At 37.5% G+C, this 13425-nt stretch overlaps 1 protein-coding gene across 1 annotated transcript in view; it reads left to right on the top strand.

Moving 5' to 3' along the window:
* Window positions 1-10897, top strand: part of COL4A3 (collagen type IV alpha 3 chain) — a 56484-nt gene extending 45587 nt beyond the window's left edge. The window contains exons 40-52 of the mRNA XM_062499067.1: window positions 263-361; window positions 1314-1364; window positions 2401-2586; window positions 3242-3372; window positions 3676-3748; window positions 5037-5108; window positions 5230-5349; window positions 6136-6234; window positions 6818-7030; window positions 7691-7868; window positions 8932-9046; window positions 10392-10564; window positions 10813-10897. Coding sequence (XP_062355051.1) covers window positions 263-361; window positions 1314-1364; window positions 2401-2586; window positions 3242-3372; window positions 3676-3748; window positions 5037-5108; window positions 5230-5349; window positions 6136-6234; window positions 6818-7030; window positions 7691-7868; window positions 8932-9046; window positions 10392-10564; window positions 10813-10897 — 1595 coding nt within the window. The remainder of the gene's footprint in view (window positions 1-262; window positions 362-1313; window positions 1365-2400; window positions 2587-3241; window positions 3373-3675; window positions 3749-5036; window positions 5109-5229; window positions 5350-6135; window positions 6235-6817; window positions 7031-7690; window positions 7869-8931; window positions 9047-10391; window positions 10565-10812) is intronic.
* The last annotated feature ends 2528 nt before the right edge of the window (window positions 10898-13425 follow it).

Here is a 13425-nt window from a genome sequence, read left to right as displayed (position 1 = left end):
AATATACTTCAGGGACAATGTGTATTTGCAGCAACAGAGAGGCATGCATTGAAGGCTTTATTGTGTCTGTGAAAATAGTGGGGGTGTCAAATCCACTGAAGGCCAGTGAGCTCAATACAAGCTCTGTGCTGTTCTATACCAACACAGCTACTCCTATCTTTGAAGTGGCTGAGCTAATTAAATTTTAATAAAGCGGAGTCAGATCTTCTCACTGCAGAATTACAGAAGTAAAAATTATATTGTGGTCCATTGTTATTCACAGGTGCTACTGGAGTCCCTGGAAAACATGGACTTGTTGGTGAAAGGGGTACTCAAGGTCAGGATGGTATGCCTGGTCCCCCAGGAGTAAAGGGAGAACCAGGTAACATATAATATTTTCATTGTACTTTACAATTCAGGTTTTTTTCTGTAGTTATAGTGTCAAGGATTATTTGGGAAGGATTACTAAGGAGCTTCTGTGGAGCCAAAGCTAAGTTTACACATAGAAGGTTATATATGTTTTTCTATGCAATTTTTGTGCATGCTGTCAACAACCCAAATGCATTATAAATGCTTTATTCTACCTGTGTTGAAATGTTCCCTGAAAATGTTCATGCATGCAGGAGCCAAAGTACTGGTGTTAACAGATCTTATGGGTTTAATCTCAAAGAGACTAAAAGAACTAAAATCCTTTCAAAGGAGTCTTCTCTCTTACATGAATATAAAATAAAAGGAATCACAGTGTTTCTCTTCATGAATAGTGAAAGCTTCCATGACCTAAACCTTGGGTTGTGAAACCTTTCATTTAAAAGTCACTCCTGATGTTATCAATGTTCTGATAGATTTAGTCCTACACTGAATTCTGACAGAATTTTACACTGAAAATGTTTCTTTACATGTTAGTATCAAGAAGATACTGAGAGGGCATCCACAGTAGTTAGAAAGTATTTTTCATATTAACTTTGAAGTAATCACTGTTAACGTAGTCTCTTTTGTAGATTATTTACATTTCTTTTTCTATTTTTCTTAATAACTAAATTAAAAGCAGATTTTTTTTTCTGTTTTTTTTCTCTGAAAAGAAAGAAAAGCTTTTTGTAGAATGTACCTCAAATAAGATTGACCAATAAGAGTTCCTGCTATAAATAAAAGCTTAAAAATTTAATTTGTGTTCTTTTAGAGAAGAAATGGAAATAATATATTTTATTTTATATACAACTAAACTCTATCTTTTGATTCAATTATTTCTGAAAAAAATATGTAAAATAGTAGGAAACTGTGATGTTTTCTAAAAACTGTTTCGGACTTAGAGTGTAATGTTACCTAACATTTTACAGGACCACCAGGGAGAGGGATCCCTGGTGTTCAAGGTATTCCTGGACGTAGAGGTGAGTTGTCTTTTCAAAAAACAGCAGCTTAATTTTTAAATCACAGAACCATCCTCAAGTCCCCTCCTGCTTTCAGATGCTTGAAATGGCACTAAGAATGTCAGAGGAATTCAAGAGTGATTCTGTGCTTTTGATCAGTGGTTTTGTCCTGTATTTTAAATGTCAAGAGTTGTTGCTTGTAAAGTTTAGATTGTTGTAAAAGATTGTTGTTGAAATAAAGAAGCTGATAAAGAAATAATAATAAATAATATTATAATAACTAAATGTTGTGAAATAAAGAAGCTGACTTCTGGGGTCTTGTAAAGGTGACATATACATATTCTAGAGCTTTTGAAATTTTGAAATTCAATATATAATTTGGTGAACAGAGCATGCTTTTATGAAAACAAGATCTTTCTGAATAATAAGCATACTTTGAGAAAGCTGCAATGGTTGCATTTTAATTTTGTTCATCTTCCCTTTTATACTGATGAACAGAAGAGACTCTTCCCATTTTTTAGCTTTTACATCGTGTTTCTAGTGCTAGTAGAAATCCACTGATTTGCTTTACTTGAAAAAAGTAAAATTAAAGCACTCTAAGATCGACTTCAGAACAATATCCTTTTGGAATAGTCTCTTATTTTATTGCATTCATATTGATGCTTCCATCTGGGATTTAGTTGAAAAGGATTTGTTAGTGAAAAGATGAAAAAAGAAGCTTTTCCTCTACTTATTCATCAATAAATATTCCCTTCTCTGCTCTATCCTCCTCTCAAGTTTATTCCTTGAGATGAGCAATCTCTGAAGTGGAGTGAGGTTGTTTTTTTTTTATATTTGTGGGGGTTTTTTAATTTAAAAAAATGGTGTGTATTTTGCTGTGAGTCCTGTCTTCTCACAACTATTTTGCTTTAGGGTAGCAAGGTGGCTTTGGGAATTCTCAGTACAAAAACCAAGGGCTGAATTCCACCTTTGCCATATTGGAACCACATAATCGGAGTTGTCACATGACCTCACTGTCTTGACTGCCTTCCCCACATGTAATATTCACACTTTGCAGGAATCAAAGGAGACATGGGACTGCCTGGTTTTCCTGGGCCTCCAGGTGTGAAAGGTCATCAGGGAGATCAAGGACCCATTGGACCTCCTGGCTTAGTGGGGTTACCTGGATTTCAAGGCACCACAGGTGTGGCAGTCACTGGCCAGAAAGGGAACAGAGGTATTCCTGGTGCACATGGAAGACCAGGTGTGTTGTTGGAACTCCTTATTTGTCTGAAAAGATATACTGATAATTGAAATAAGAAGTCAACCTATCCAGAATTCAAGGTTGAAAAGGGTATTCCACCAGGAGAGTTTCATAATTGAATAGGTTAATTTAGCAGTTAATGCATTATTACTATTGCAGATAACATGATCTATGCGGTGGCATTTAAATTAAAATAACTCTAAGCTTTCAAGTCCACCCAATTGCATTATCTTGCTTTCCTCTCATGTGGTCAGTAGGGCAGCTGAGATCCAGCTTTAACAAAGTGAGATAGCATGAGTGGCACTTAGGGACATGCTTTAGTGAGGACATGGCAGTGTTATGTTTACCACTGGACTTGATGATCTTAAAGGTCATTTCCAATGTAAATGATTCTGTGATTCCAGACTTAACTACAACTGGAGGAGATCCAAAAACATGTAGTGTTCAAGAGTACTGTAAGTTTTGATCTTAGATTAAATTAGCAAGATAGGAAAAACTTGGGTTTTTTTTTAAAGTGTGTGTATTTCCTTGGAAATCACTGAGGTGATAAACATGAGTATCATTGTGGAGCCATTGAATGTTGCACTGTGTTGTGTGTAATCTGTGTGAAAAGCTTTTGGCAGTAGTCTTCCCTTCCTCTGATGTTTCTGTATAGGTGCTCCAGGTTTTCCAGGCCTTCCTGGTCTTTCCACTCTCAGCATGAAAGGAAGCAAAGGTGTCCGAGGGGTGGATGGAATACCAGGGCCAAGGGGCCCAGCTGGTGACATTGGCCCTCCTGGTCCCAAAGTCAGTGAAAGGAATATTGCTTCTTTCTAACTGCATTGATTGTCTGCTCTTACCATGAAAATAATACCCATTGAAATGCTTTCTAAAATCTCAAAACAAACAACAAACCCCAACAAGCATCCCCTTCCACCCATTTTATGAGCAATACTATGACTATTTCTAACATGCTTAAAAGTGGAGCAGATATTTCTAGTTGCAGCATATTCTGTGAACATAATGCTTTGAATATTCTGAACAAAAATAAAATGTATTTCATTGTGTGAAGATGCTGCTCCTGTTGATTAATAATGTCATGTTTTGCAGGGAATGGAAGGTAGATTGGGCTATCCTGGTGCTAGAGGTCACCCTGGATTTCTTGGATTCCCGGGTGTAAAAGGTATTCATATATTTATTATGTACACTCCTGTGTGCCAAATACAGTCATTTATATGTTGAGTTATAATAGTTTTTGTGTCTGAGGGGTTCTAGAGCCATGAGGTTTTGCCATGAAAATCGGGGTGTAAGTCAGGTCTAAAGGAAAGCATTCACTAGGAGAGTTTTCACTGAGGTACATGCTCTGGTGGGTTCAAACTCACATTCAGGTGAGGAAGGGCTGAGAGACCAACAACCTCCATTTCAGGCAAATTCAAAACAAGTTTGTCCTTAGTGAGTGATGAGCTGTAAGGACTTTGACACTGAGTCTGCCAATTGGAAATATCCCACCATTGCTAGAAAATGTCACTTTTTGACAACCTATTAGCTACAGAACTCAGGAGCATTTAATCATAATTACAGCACTGTTTGCTGTAAGAATAATTCCAATTGTAATCTAATTTACAGTTTATCAGCAGACAAACTGTTAAATGTATTGGGTTTATTAATTTCATGTTCCTGAGGGTGAGTTTAATCAGTAACTGGCTAAATATCCTTTTAATTTAGACAATTTTCTAGTGATTTAAATATGATGTAAGCCTGCATAACTCCAGTATTCTCATTTTTCAATTGCATGATTTACAGTCACAAGGAGTTGTCATTACCTGTTTAACCTACCTGTCAGTGATCCATGCTAACTACTGCACATTTTAAATTTGTTCTAATTGATAAAGTCACCACACAGACAGTAATCTTACTTTCTTAAGCAAAAAACCTCTCATTTCATATATGTCAAATCTCCAGACATGGTATTAAGAACACTTTTTAATTAATTTTTTTTTGAGCAGAGTCTGAATGTAACCTCATATTGTGCACAGTGGAAAGAAGCACTTATCAAATTCCTCATCCAAAACTCCACAAGTCCCTTGAAGTCTTTAGCATAACTGACAGTAGGGTTAAAGTGAGCTGAACTCCACTTGAAGGCTGCAAATCTAGTGACAAAAACATTTAAGATAGGAAGAACATAGTCTAGAATTGAGAATTTAAACTAGGTCTATTGATCAACCTTCATATAGACAGACATGACAGTATCATCTTACAAATTAAATGCACTTGACCTCTAAATTACACAGTTGCAGCAGAGGTGAAGAAATCCCCTTCTACATCTCAAATGAGTCTGTAGGCTTTACCTATGAGTTACCCTTTGGGAACTTTGCATGGACTGTGCAGGACTCTTTAATAAGCCTCTGAAACTTTGACAGTTGTTTTGACATTTTAAACCAGACAGATGTATCTTCAATTTTCTCTTTTAGGAGAAAAGGGTAATCAAGGACCCCCAGGACCACAAGGTCCAGAAGGGCCACGGGGACCAAAAGGCCAGCATGGTAACCAACCCTTATCCTTCCAATACCAGCTGACTTAGGTTGATTTATTTGGTTTCTTTTGTAGTTTGTTTGCTTTCTCTTAATGTAAAGCAATAGTTCTCCATTACATTTTTGCTTCTAGGCCCACCTGGAGTCTCTGGAAAAACATTCTCCATCCCAGGAAGCAAGGGTCCTCCAGGACTGCCAGGAATCCCAGGAACACCAGGTGATCAAGGAGTTCAAGGGATTCCTGGACTACAAGGTGAATTATGTTTTTACCTCTATGCATGTCTTTGTGTGCTGCTTAGCAGAACATTTTGGTTTGGTGGAAAAAGTTCTGCATAGAAAATTGACATGTCTTTGAAAAGACCTCACCTTATTTAAAAATAGCTCTTTGTACCTTGTTAACACTCTAATATTTTTAACCTGTCCCATTCCAACTGCCCCCCCACCCTTGCAGTGAGTCAGTGAGTACATCCCTCAATATAAGCATAAGGAATATAGTGGATGAAAATATTCCCCATTTTCACACAACCAGAACCATAGTCAGGATGTTCGTCACTTGTGGGGAGAAGGGAATTGCCACCTGTAATAGAAGTATTTGAGATGTGCTCCAGTGTGATTGTGTCTGTCCTTGTCTGAGGGTGGGAAGGAAAGGACAGGCTGGCTTCTTCTCATTGGCACCAGAAGAGAAGCCTGCCACAGCTGTGAGGAATGGGGAAGGAAGGAGAAGGCAGGGTGATGTGGATATGCAGTGGGTATCTGGATGCCCTTCCCAGCACCACAGCTTTGCACCCCAGGCAGGGAGCTCTTAGGGGGGCAGGCCTGCTGAAGTCATTTTTCTGCAGTACACTCAATGTTTCCTTGAAATCTTCCTGATAGGAGAGATGATGACACACCGTAGATAGTCTGAAAACTTAGTAAGTTCATGCTTTTATGCTAACACAGATTTATATAGGGATTTTAACTTTATTCTGTACCAGTTATTAAAATCTATAATAACTACTGCCATATGCTCTGGGTTTTTTTTTTCTTGATTGTAATTTAGGACCTAAAGGAGTAAAAGGTCTACCAGGACGTTTTGGTCATCCAGGTCATCCAGGATTGCCTGGTCCTAAAGGAGACAGGGGATTTCCAGGACAAAGAGGTACAGGAAAGCAGAATCTCTGTTTGACTGGTACTACTGAATTTACAGATAGATTGTACTGCTGATTTCTGTAAATCCTTCTTCTTACATGTGTTGAGATTCTGTAATTTACAGAACATTTTCAGTAGCTTTAGTGACACATGTAAGCACATTCTTAGCTTTTAACAGATGAATGTTCACAACTGAAATAATAATTTACAGAAATATGCCTTGACTGCTCTTCTGTTGTTAATCACTTCTATTTAGTCACTTGAAATCCCTAGGTACCAGGGTGCCTTTTTATTACATCAAAATAGAATCAACTATTTTTATTTAGGCATCACTAAATGTTTTAACTTTCAGCTTTTTTTTTGTAAAAATGGCCGTAGTTCTTTAAAATATTCCATGAAGTTATGCAACGTAAAGCTGCCTGAGCTAGGTCTGAAGGAATTCCTACCTCAGTAACAAATACTACCAGTTTTTAAGTTGTATGCTATGATTGGTAATTTTTTGTTAGTTTTCAAGCAGTTTCACTAATTTAAAAGTAAAGAAAAATTCAAACAAGATTATAATACTAGCAGACATATTTATTTCTCACCCACAGGACAACCTGGATTGATTGGCTTTCCAGGTCTGCAGGGGTTACCTGGATCACCAGGTACTATCATTGCTGGTCCAACAAGAAAAGGATTTATCTTTACACGGCATAGTCAGACAACAAAGATTCCTTCATGCCCACGTGGGACATCCCAGATCTATGTTGGCTATTCACTGCTTTTTGTACAAGGAAATGAACGAGCACATGGACAAGATCTTGGTACTGTATTGGTAAAAAGTTTCATATTGTTTTCTTAGAGTCCAGTAATGCTAAGTTGTCATGAAACCAGATTTACAGTAAGTGTCTGAGATAAACATTGGTTTCAACCATCCATCTCCAGAGTGGTCTGGAGTCAATCCTGGAATCATGGTCTACAGAACACCTTTCTTGCCTGTGCTCCTATATTCCCTTGTTGATATCCCTAGAGTTTTTTGAGGAAGAATTCAGTACTTATGGATGGATGTCTAATATAAACCTTCACAACATTTGCACAGGGCTGACAGTAACACCACAGGATGTGAAGGAGAATCTTGTAGAATCTTGGAACCTAAGTGGGATGCATTAGAGTGTGAACAGTGTCACCAGAAAGTTTTGTTAAGCAAAAGCAGTTGAATCTCTTCCACTGTGTCCAGGACTGATACCATTCAAGAAGATTGTATTATTTTATCAGATTTTGTTCTTCTTGTTTATTATATAGATATTTTTTATAATCCAGAATCGTTTTGCTTTCAGATAATTTTACTGTACAGACACTTCTCATAGTTACCAGCTGTTTTAATCCTTCCTACAATAAATTGAGTGCCATCGTGTGTCCCTTCTGGTCACTGTGCTAAATTTAATCTCCTGTCTGGCTCAAACCTCTCCTCTTTTGTCTTCTAGGAACAGCTGGTAGCTGCTTGCAGAGGTTCAGCACCATGCCATTCTTGTTCTGTAGCCCAAATGATGTTTGTAGCTTTGCTTCTCGCAATGACTACTCCTACTGGCTGTCCACTGCAGTGGTGATGCCACCAGACATGGCACCCATTTCTGGCAGGGCACTAGAGCCCCAGATAAGCAGGTAAGAGGATGAGAATTTTCTGCCCTGGAACCACAGGGGCATCATAAATTGTTTTAAGTGACAAATCTTAGGCAAGACCTGCCCATCTCAGCCAGTACAAGCACTGACTTCAGTGGCCTGGTTTTTGATTATTCACCTACATATGTCAAATGTTCAGTGATTCTCTCAAGAAAGGTTAGAATAAAGCTGGGGTCCCACCACAGGGCCTGTTGCTGCAGAGCCAACATAAGAAAATGGCACACTGTGCTATTGATTGGAGGGATTGTTTTCTTAAGACCCTATCATTATGGATATCAGAGACAGACTAAAATTAAATAGTTAAATAAAATTAAATAACAGATGGCTTCATTATTTAGAATTATAGCACAAATCAAGTTCTGTTTTCAATTCTGGATGATGTATTTACTGTAGTTGGTGAAGAACATTGTAGACTGAGCTGAAGGTTCTCAGCTATAAAACACCCCTCTGCAAGCGTGGCCCTTTCTAGTTGCTTAGAATAACTAAGAAGGATGAAGAACAACTTAAGAGAAAAGTTCTAAAAGCATAGAAGACCTAGAGCACCAGAATCCGAGGTGGGAAGGCAGGCTTTGCACTCTTATCTTCTGTTCTGCCTTACCCAGTTGTTGCAGTCCAGTAGTTCAGCTTCAATTTTCTCATGTAGGAAATATAGATTACTTTTTCTAATCTTAGCAAATAAACATACAGAAATTCAGAACTTTGAACTAAACCAGAACAACATAAAGCAGTGAGCACATGAAAATAGTAACATTTTGCTCATTACTTTGTTAAAGGCAAAATTAAGAAGCTTAAAATTCTGGAATTCCCATTTTAGAACCGTTTTAGTCTGGTCTTACTAATGGAGATTGCAAAGCAATTGCAAGGTAAGGTATATGGGTTATCTTCAATTTTAAATTTCATTAAACACAGAAGCCTGTGTGAGTAGTAGCATTTATAGCATGGTATGCTATGCCATGAGGTAGCTACCATCCTAGAAGGCAGAAGTTTGTTCTGCTTTCATGTTTTCCCTCATGTCTGCACTGAATGTATGTGTTTTCCTTCACAGGTGTGTTGTCTGTGAAGGAGCTGCAATGGTAATAGCAGTTCACAGCCAAACAACCATAGTTCCTGCATGTCCAGATGGCTGGATGTCTCTCTGGAAGGGTTTTTCTTTTGTTATGGTAAGGATATAACAACTTGAAATATTCATTTTATGTCCTCTCATTTTCATTGGTGTTTTCAGCTTTTCAGCTGTTCATAGCTCATTTGTTTCTTAATAACTGTTAAATACTCTCTTTTTTTTTTTTGCCTCTGCCAAGAAGTAGAAAATAATTCTATTAATTAATTCAATTCCAAAAAGCAAGCATAGAAACAGCTATTCTGATCTGTTCACAAAAACAGGTGGCAGGAGGAAAAGTAGAAAAGATGAGAGAAGTACTAGAGGACTTTAGTCTGACAAAAATAACTGCATGCATTCACTTTTGTATGTTATGCTAAGATCTAGGAAGCAGGTTTGGGGACTGGAGTGGTTAAACTGGTCCTGGACACAAAAACATAGAAATAAGTGACCAACTTCCATGCCAGGAAGTTCTTTTAAAAATCACATTTGAGGCTGAACTGCACTGAAAGCTAAAATCAAAATAAACACTGAACACTGTCTACAGAAGACTGCCTCAGCAATTTTGATGCCATAATTAGTTATGAGTGAAGAAAGTTCATAATGTAACTGAAAATTGTGAACTGCTTAGGAAACTAACAGTGTATTTATTATAATAGGGGATGTAGCATTTCATCTTTCTTACCCATGTTTGTGGGATGTCATAGGGATGCCAGCAAATAAAGGTAGAAGAATTTTAAATCCCTCTTTTTTGTATAATGTAAAGTCCTTTTAGGTCTAGGGTGAAATTTTTGTTTCTCCTGTGATTTGGCCCCAAGTAGTAATAATAATAATAAACTTGGAAAAGAGTGAGAGAAATTTTTAGCATTTGGTTAAAACAACTAGCTTGTTTCCAACATCAGCCAAGTTAGATGGTATTTTCTAGCCAGTTTTAAACTGTTGTAAAATATTTTAGAGCTAGTTCTGCAAGCATTTACCAACATCAGAAAGGAAAATGCCTTTTCTGCTTTTTGTGTTTGGGGAAATGATCAATGCAACAAAAATATGAAAACACACTCCCACCAATTTGGTTTATTTGTAATGTAGTTAGTGTTGTACTCAACTGGACAGAAGCCAGCTTTCTAGTCTTTGTACTGGTTAGTTTCATGCATTTCATCGACCTGAAAAAGACCTTTCAGGGACTTAAGAAATGCCATAACTGCTTGACTGCTTGAATTTTCAGAAGGCTTCTAGGGTTCATTGTAAGTTTTATCAAATGAGTCTGCGTTCATTTTATTTTTCCAAGATATACCACAGAACATATGGTATGTTTTAGAAAGAGGTTTTGTTTTGTTTTGGTTTGGTTTTTTGCCTGCAGTTTACTAAAAGCTGATGGACAAGTTCTCATCAAAATGTTTTGGTGGTTACAGTACACAGGTGCTGGCTCAGAAGCTTCTGGCCAAGCATTGGCATCTCCTGGATCATGTCTGGAAGAATTTCGGGCTGTCCCATTCATAGAGTGCCATGGCAGGGGGACGTGCAACTACTACACAAATTCCTACAGTTTCTGGTTGGCATCATTAAGTCCAAGAAGAATGTTCAGGTAAACTGTACTTCCCTGCATCCCAGTGCCCAAGGAGACAATAAATGCCTGCAAAACGTGTGGGGGCTTCCTCTGTAATCCCCTTCAGGTTAGGCACCCCTCTTTGTTAGGTGTAGGGTCATTCTTGTCACACACAGATGTTTGAGCCAAAAATGTTAAGGTTGTTGTCAGTAATTCCATATCCAAAGTCTCATTGTCTCTCCCTGATTTTTAAAGAAAAAAAATAATATTTGGGTTTTTTCTTCCAGGCGACCTGTGCCACAGACTTTGAAAGCAGGACAACTAGAAAATATCATCAGTCGTTGTCAGGTCTGCATGAGGAGACCAATCTAAACAGTGGCCACTCTGCACAGAACATGAAACTCTGATTTATGACAAAGAATTGCCTAACTCTGAAGAGCTATAATTTATTAAAGTCCATCTGCATCTGGAAAGAAAATTATAAATTGCCAGTGCAGCACTGTGGTGAGGTAGGGCAACAGTTTGACTTTTGTCTTTGGCAAATGACAAAGCACTTTGTTGGAGGAAGTCTGTAATGGCATCTGCAGGGGCATCTGCTGAACCTTGTCATTTCTGAGCTGCATCTTCACCATTAAACTATGGTACCACCAGATCCTGAATGAAAGATGTCAATGCTGCCTTGTGTCATGTGCTTCACAAAGGGCAAGACAACCTAAATGCTCCTGTATCAGCTTACATATGTTCAGTGTTCCAAGTGGGAGCATCATTTAAGATGACAGTCTGGCACTTAGGAGAGATAGGGTTCAATAGGAAATCTTTTCAGTGCACTTTTAACTATATAATGATTCATTAAAAGTCGTTTTGGTTTGGTTTTCTTGTCTAATAAACAAGCATTTCCCCATGTACCTCACCCTTACTCTGGCTGGCAAACAGGAGTACAAAGCCATTTGTATCACTGTGGTGATAGTGGTGCTTGACTGGCCAGAGAGGGAGAGCAGCAGGCACTGGGCAGGCAGGACAGTGGTGACAAGCACTGGTTGTGTGCTCCAGAGTGACTGTGGCTAAGGGCTGACTGAAGAAAGTGTTGGAAAGTTTTCTTTAGATTCCATGGCTTTTGACATGGATTGTGCAATCTTTGAGTTCTTCAAAGTTGGCAGTACTGGGCCTTTATTATGATCACATGCTTTTGCTCTCCTGAAGAAAAAACTGTTTACCATATAATTTGATATTTTGTTACAATTACTGTATGGCTCAAGGGCTCCCATTATTAGGTTTATTACACACCCCTCAGGATGAGATTCCTAACAAAATCTATATTTCCATTTTACAGCATTTAATATTTAAATATTTATTACAAATTGCATTCTGTATTTAAATATTTGGCATGCATATCTGCAAATCAAACCATTATTCCATTCAGATAAATGTATGCATCCAGAATTTTTTTTAAAAGACTGATATTTAAATTGTACCATCTAAGCACTGACTTATATACAAGAGAATCCAATTGTAAATGAACATAAATACTTGAAAAGCACTTTCATTTGCTCATATAAATTATATAAAATTGTAGCTCTGAGGTTTTTTTTTAATATTTATAACATTGCACTTGCAAGTCTATTTAAAATTGTAATGTTGACATTTAAAATGTTAATATTTTTTAATACTTGCACAATTTATCAGAATTTCAGTATTTAGTGTTACAGAAGAAGCCTAATTCACCTGAATGGCTCTGTAAATGCACCATTTTAAATGTAGGGTCTAGCAATTCAGTGACATAACCAGGATTTCTCATTTAGATGTTTTTTTAAGCCAGTGAAACTTTATATTGTTTCTGTTAAAATACTTGCATTGTGTTTGTCAGACTGTTTGAATTTTCAGTGTTCAACCTAACTAAGAAAAGGTTTTGTCTGCGTTCCATGCCAGTTTCTTACGGTGGAACTAATGTGAAGATGCCATTTACATGAACTGAATGGATATTTTAAAATTATTGTTTGCTTGAACAGTCATAGTAATTCTGTTTGCAAGATATAATTGTGAATTTACAGGCTTTTATGAAGAATCTCTTTGCAGATGCACTACTGATAAGAAGGTATTAATGTCAAGTTAATATTTAGTCTTTCATTTGAGTCAAGCCTGGGGTTGAGGTTATCTTCCTTAAAACAATCACATACTAGACTTTCCTATAAACTCTGAATTTTGCTTTAAATACTCAAAGATAAAAACCACACCTGTTGCTTGGTAGGTTGTTGGGGTGCTAGAGGTTTCTTTTTTTTCATTAAGGCTCATTGCAGTCATCCAAAGGAATTGTAACAACATAGAATCAATGACTGTGGAGGCTTTCACGTAAAACTTGCTAGTAAAATGCAAATGTGAGTACCTGAGGCTGAAGTCTGCTGGAAATGTGTCCAGCAGAGAATAATGTGTAAGGAGAAGGGAATGGATTGTGGCTTTAAAGTCCAAAGGTAAGTTGCAGAAAATTATGACTCATGTAAACTGGAAGTTTTGCCTTGTTCCCAGTTTTGGATTCTGCTGCTCACTTTTTTGTGTGGCCTTCAACAAGTTACTAAAGAAAGATATCGATAAATAGCTCTAGATTTTGAGTGCTCAAAATGAGTCTTTCTTTCAAAAGCATGAAATACAACTGCAGGGACGCGTGTTTGTCAAGTCTGGCATAGTACAAGCTAGATACTGGAAATCAAAGAAAAACTTGGGAAAAGTTGATGTTAACTTCTCACTGCAGCTGCAGATCGTTTTACTTCCCTACTGCTAATGGTTGTTGTTGTGAGGATTAGTTAATTGATGTCTTTAAATGCTTTGGGAGCCTTAACAGGAAAATGCTGATGAGGTGCAAACTGTTAATATATTGTACTGAAAGAATGGACTGAAAGAATGAGAAA

The sequence above is a fragment of the Cinclus cinclus genome, chromosome 10 (assembly GCF_963662255.1).
Source record: "Cinclus cinclus chromosome 10, bCinCin1.1, whole genome shotgun sequence".
In the NCBI taxonomy this organism is placed as follows: Eukaryota; Metazoa; Chordata; class Aves; order Passeriformes; family Cinclidae; genus Cinclus; species Cinclus cinclus.
Note: the sequence above shows the minus strand (reverse complement) of the source record. Positions and strands in the feature narration are given on the sequence as shown.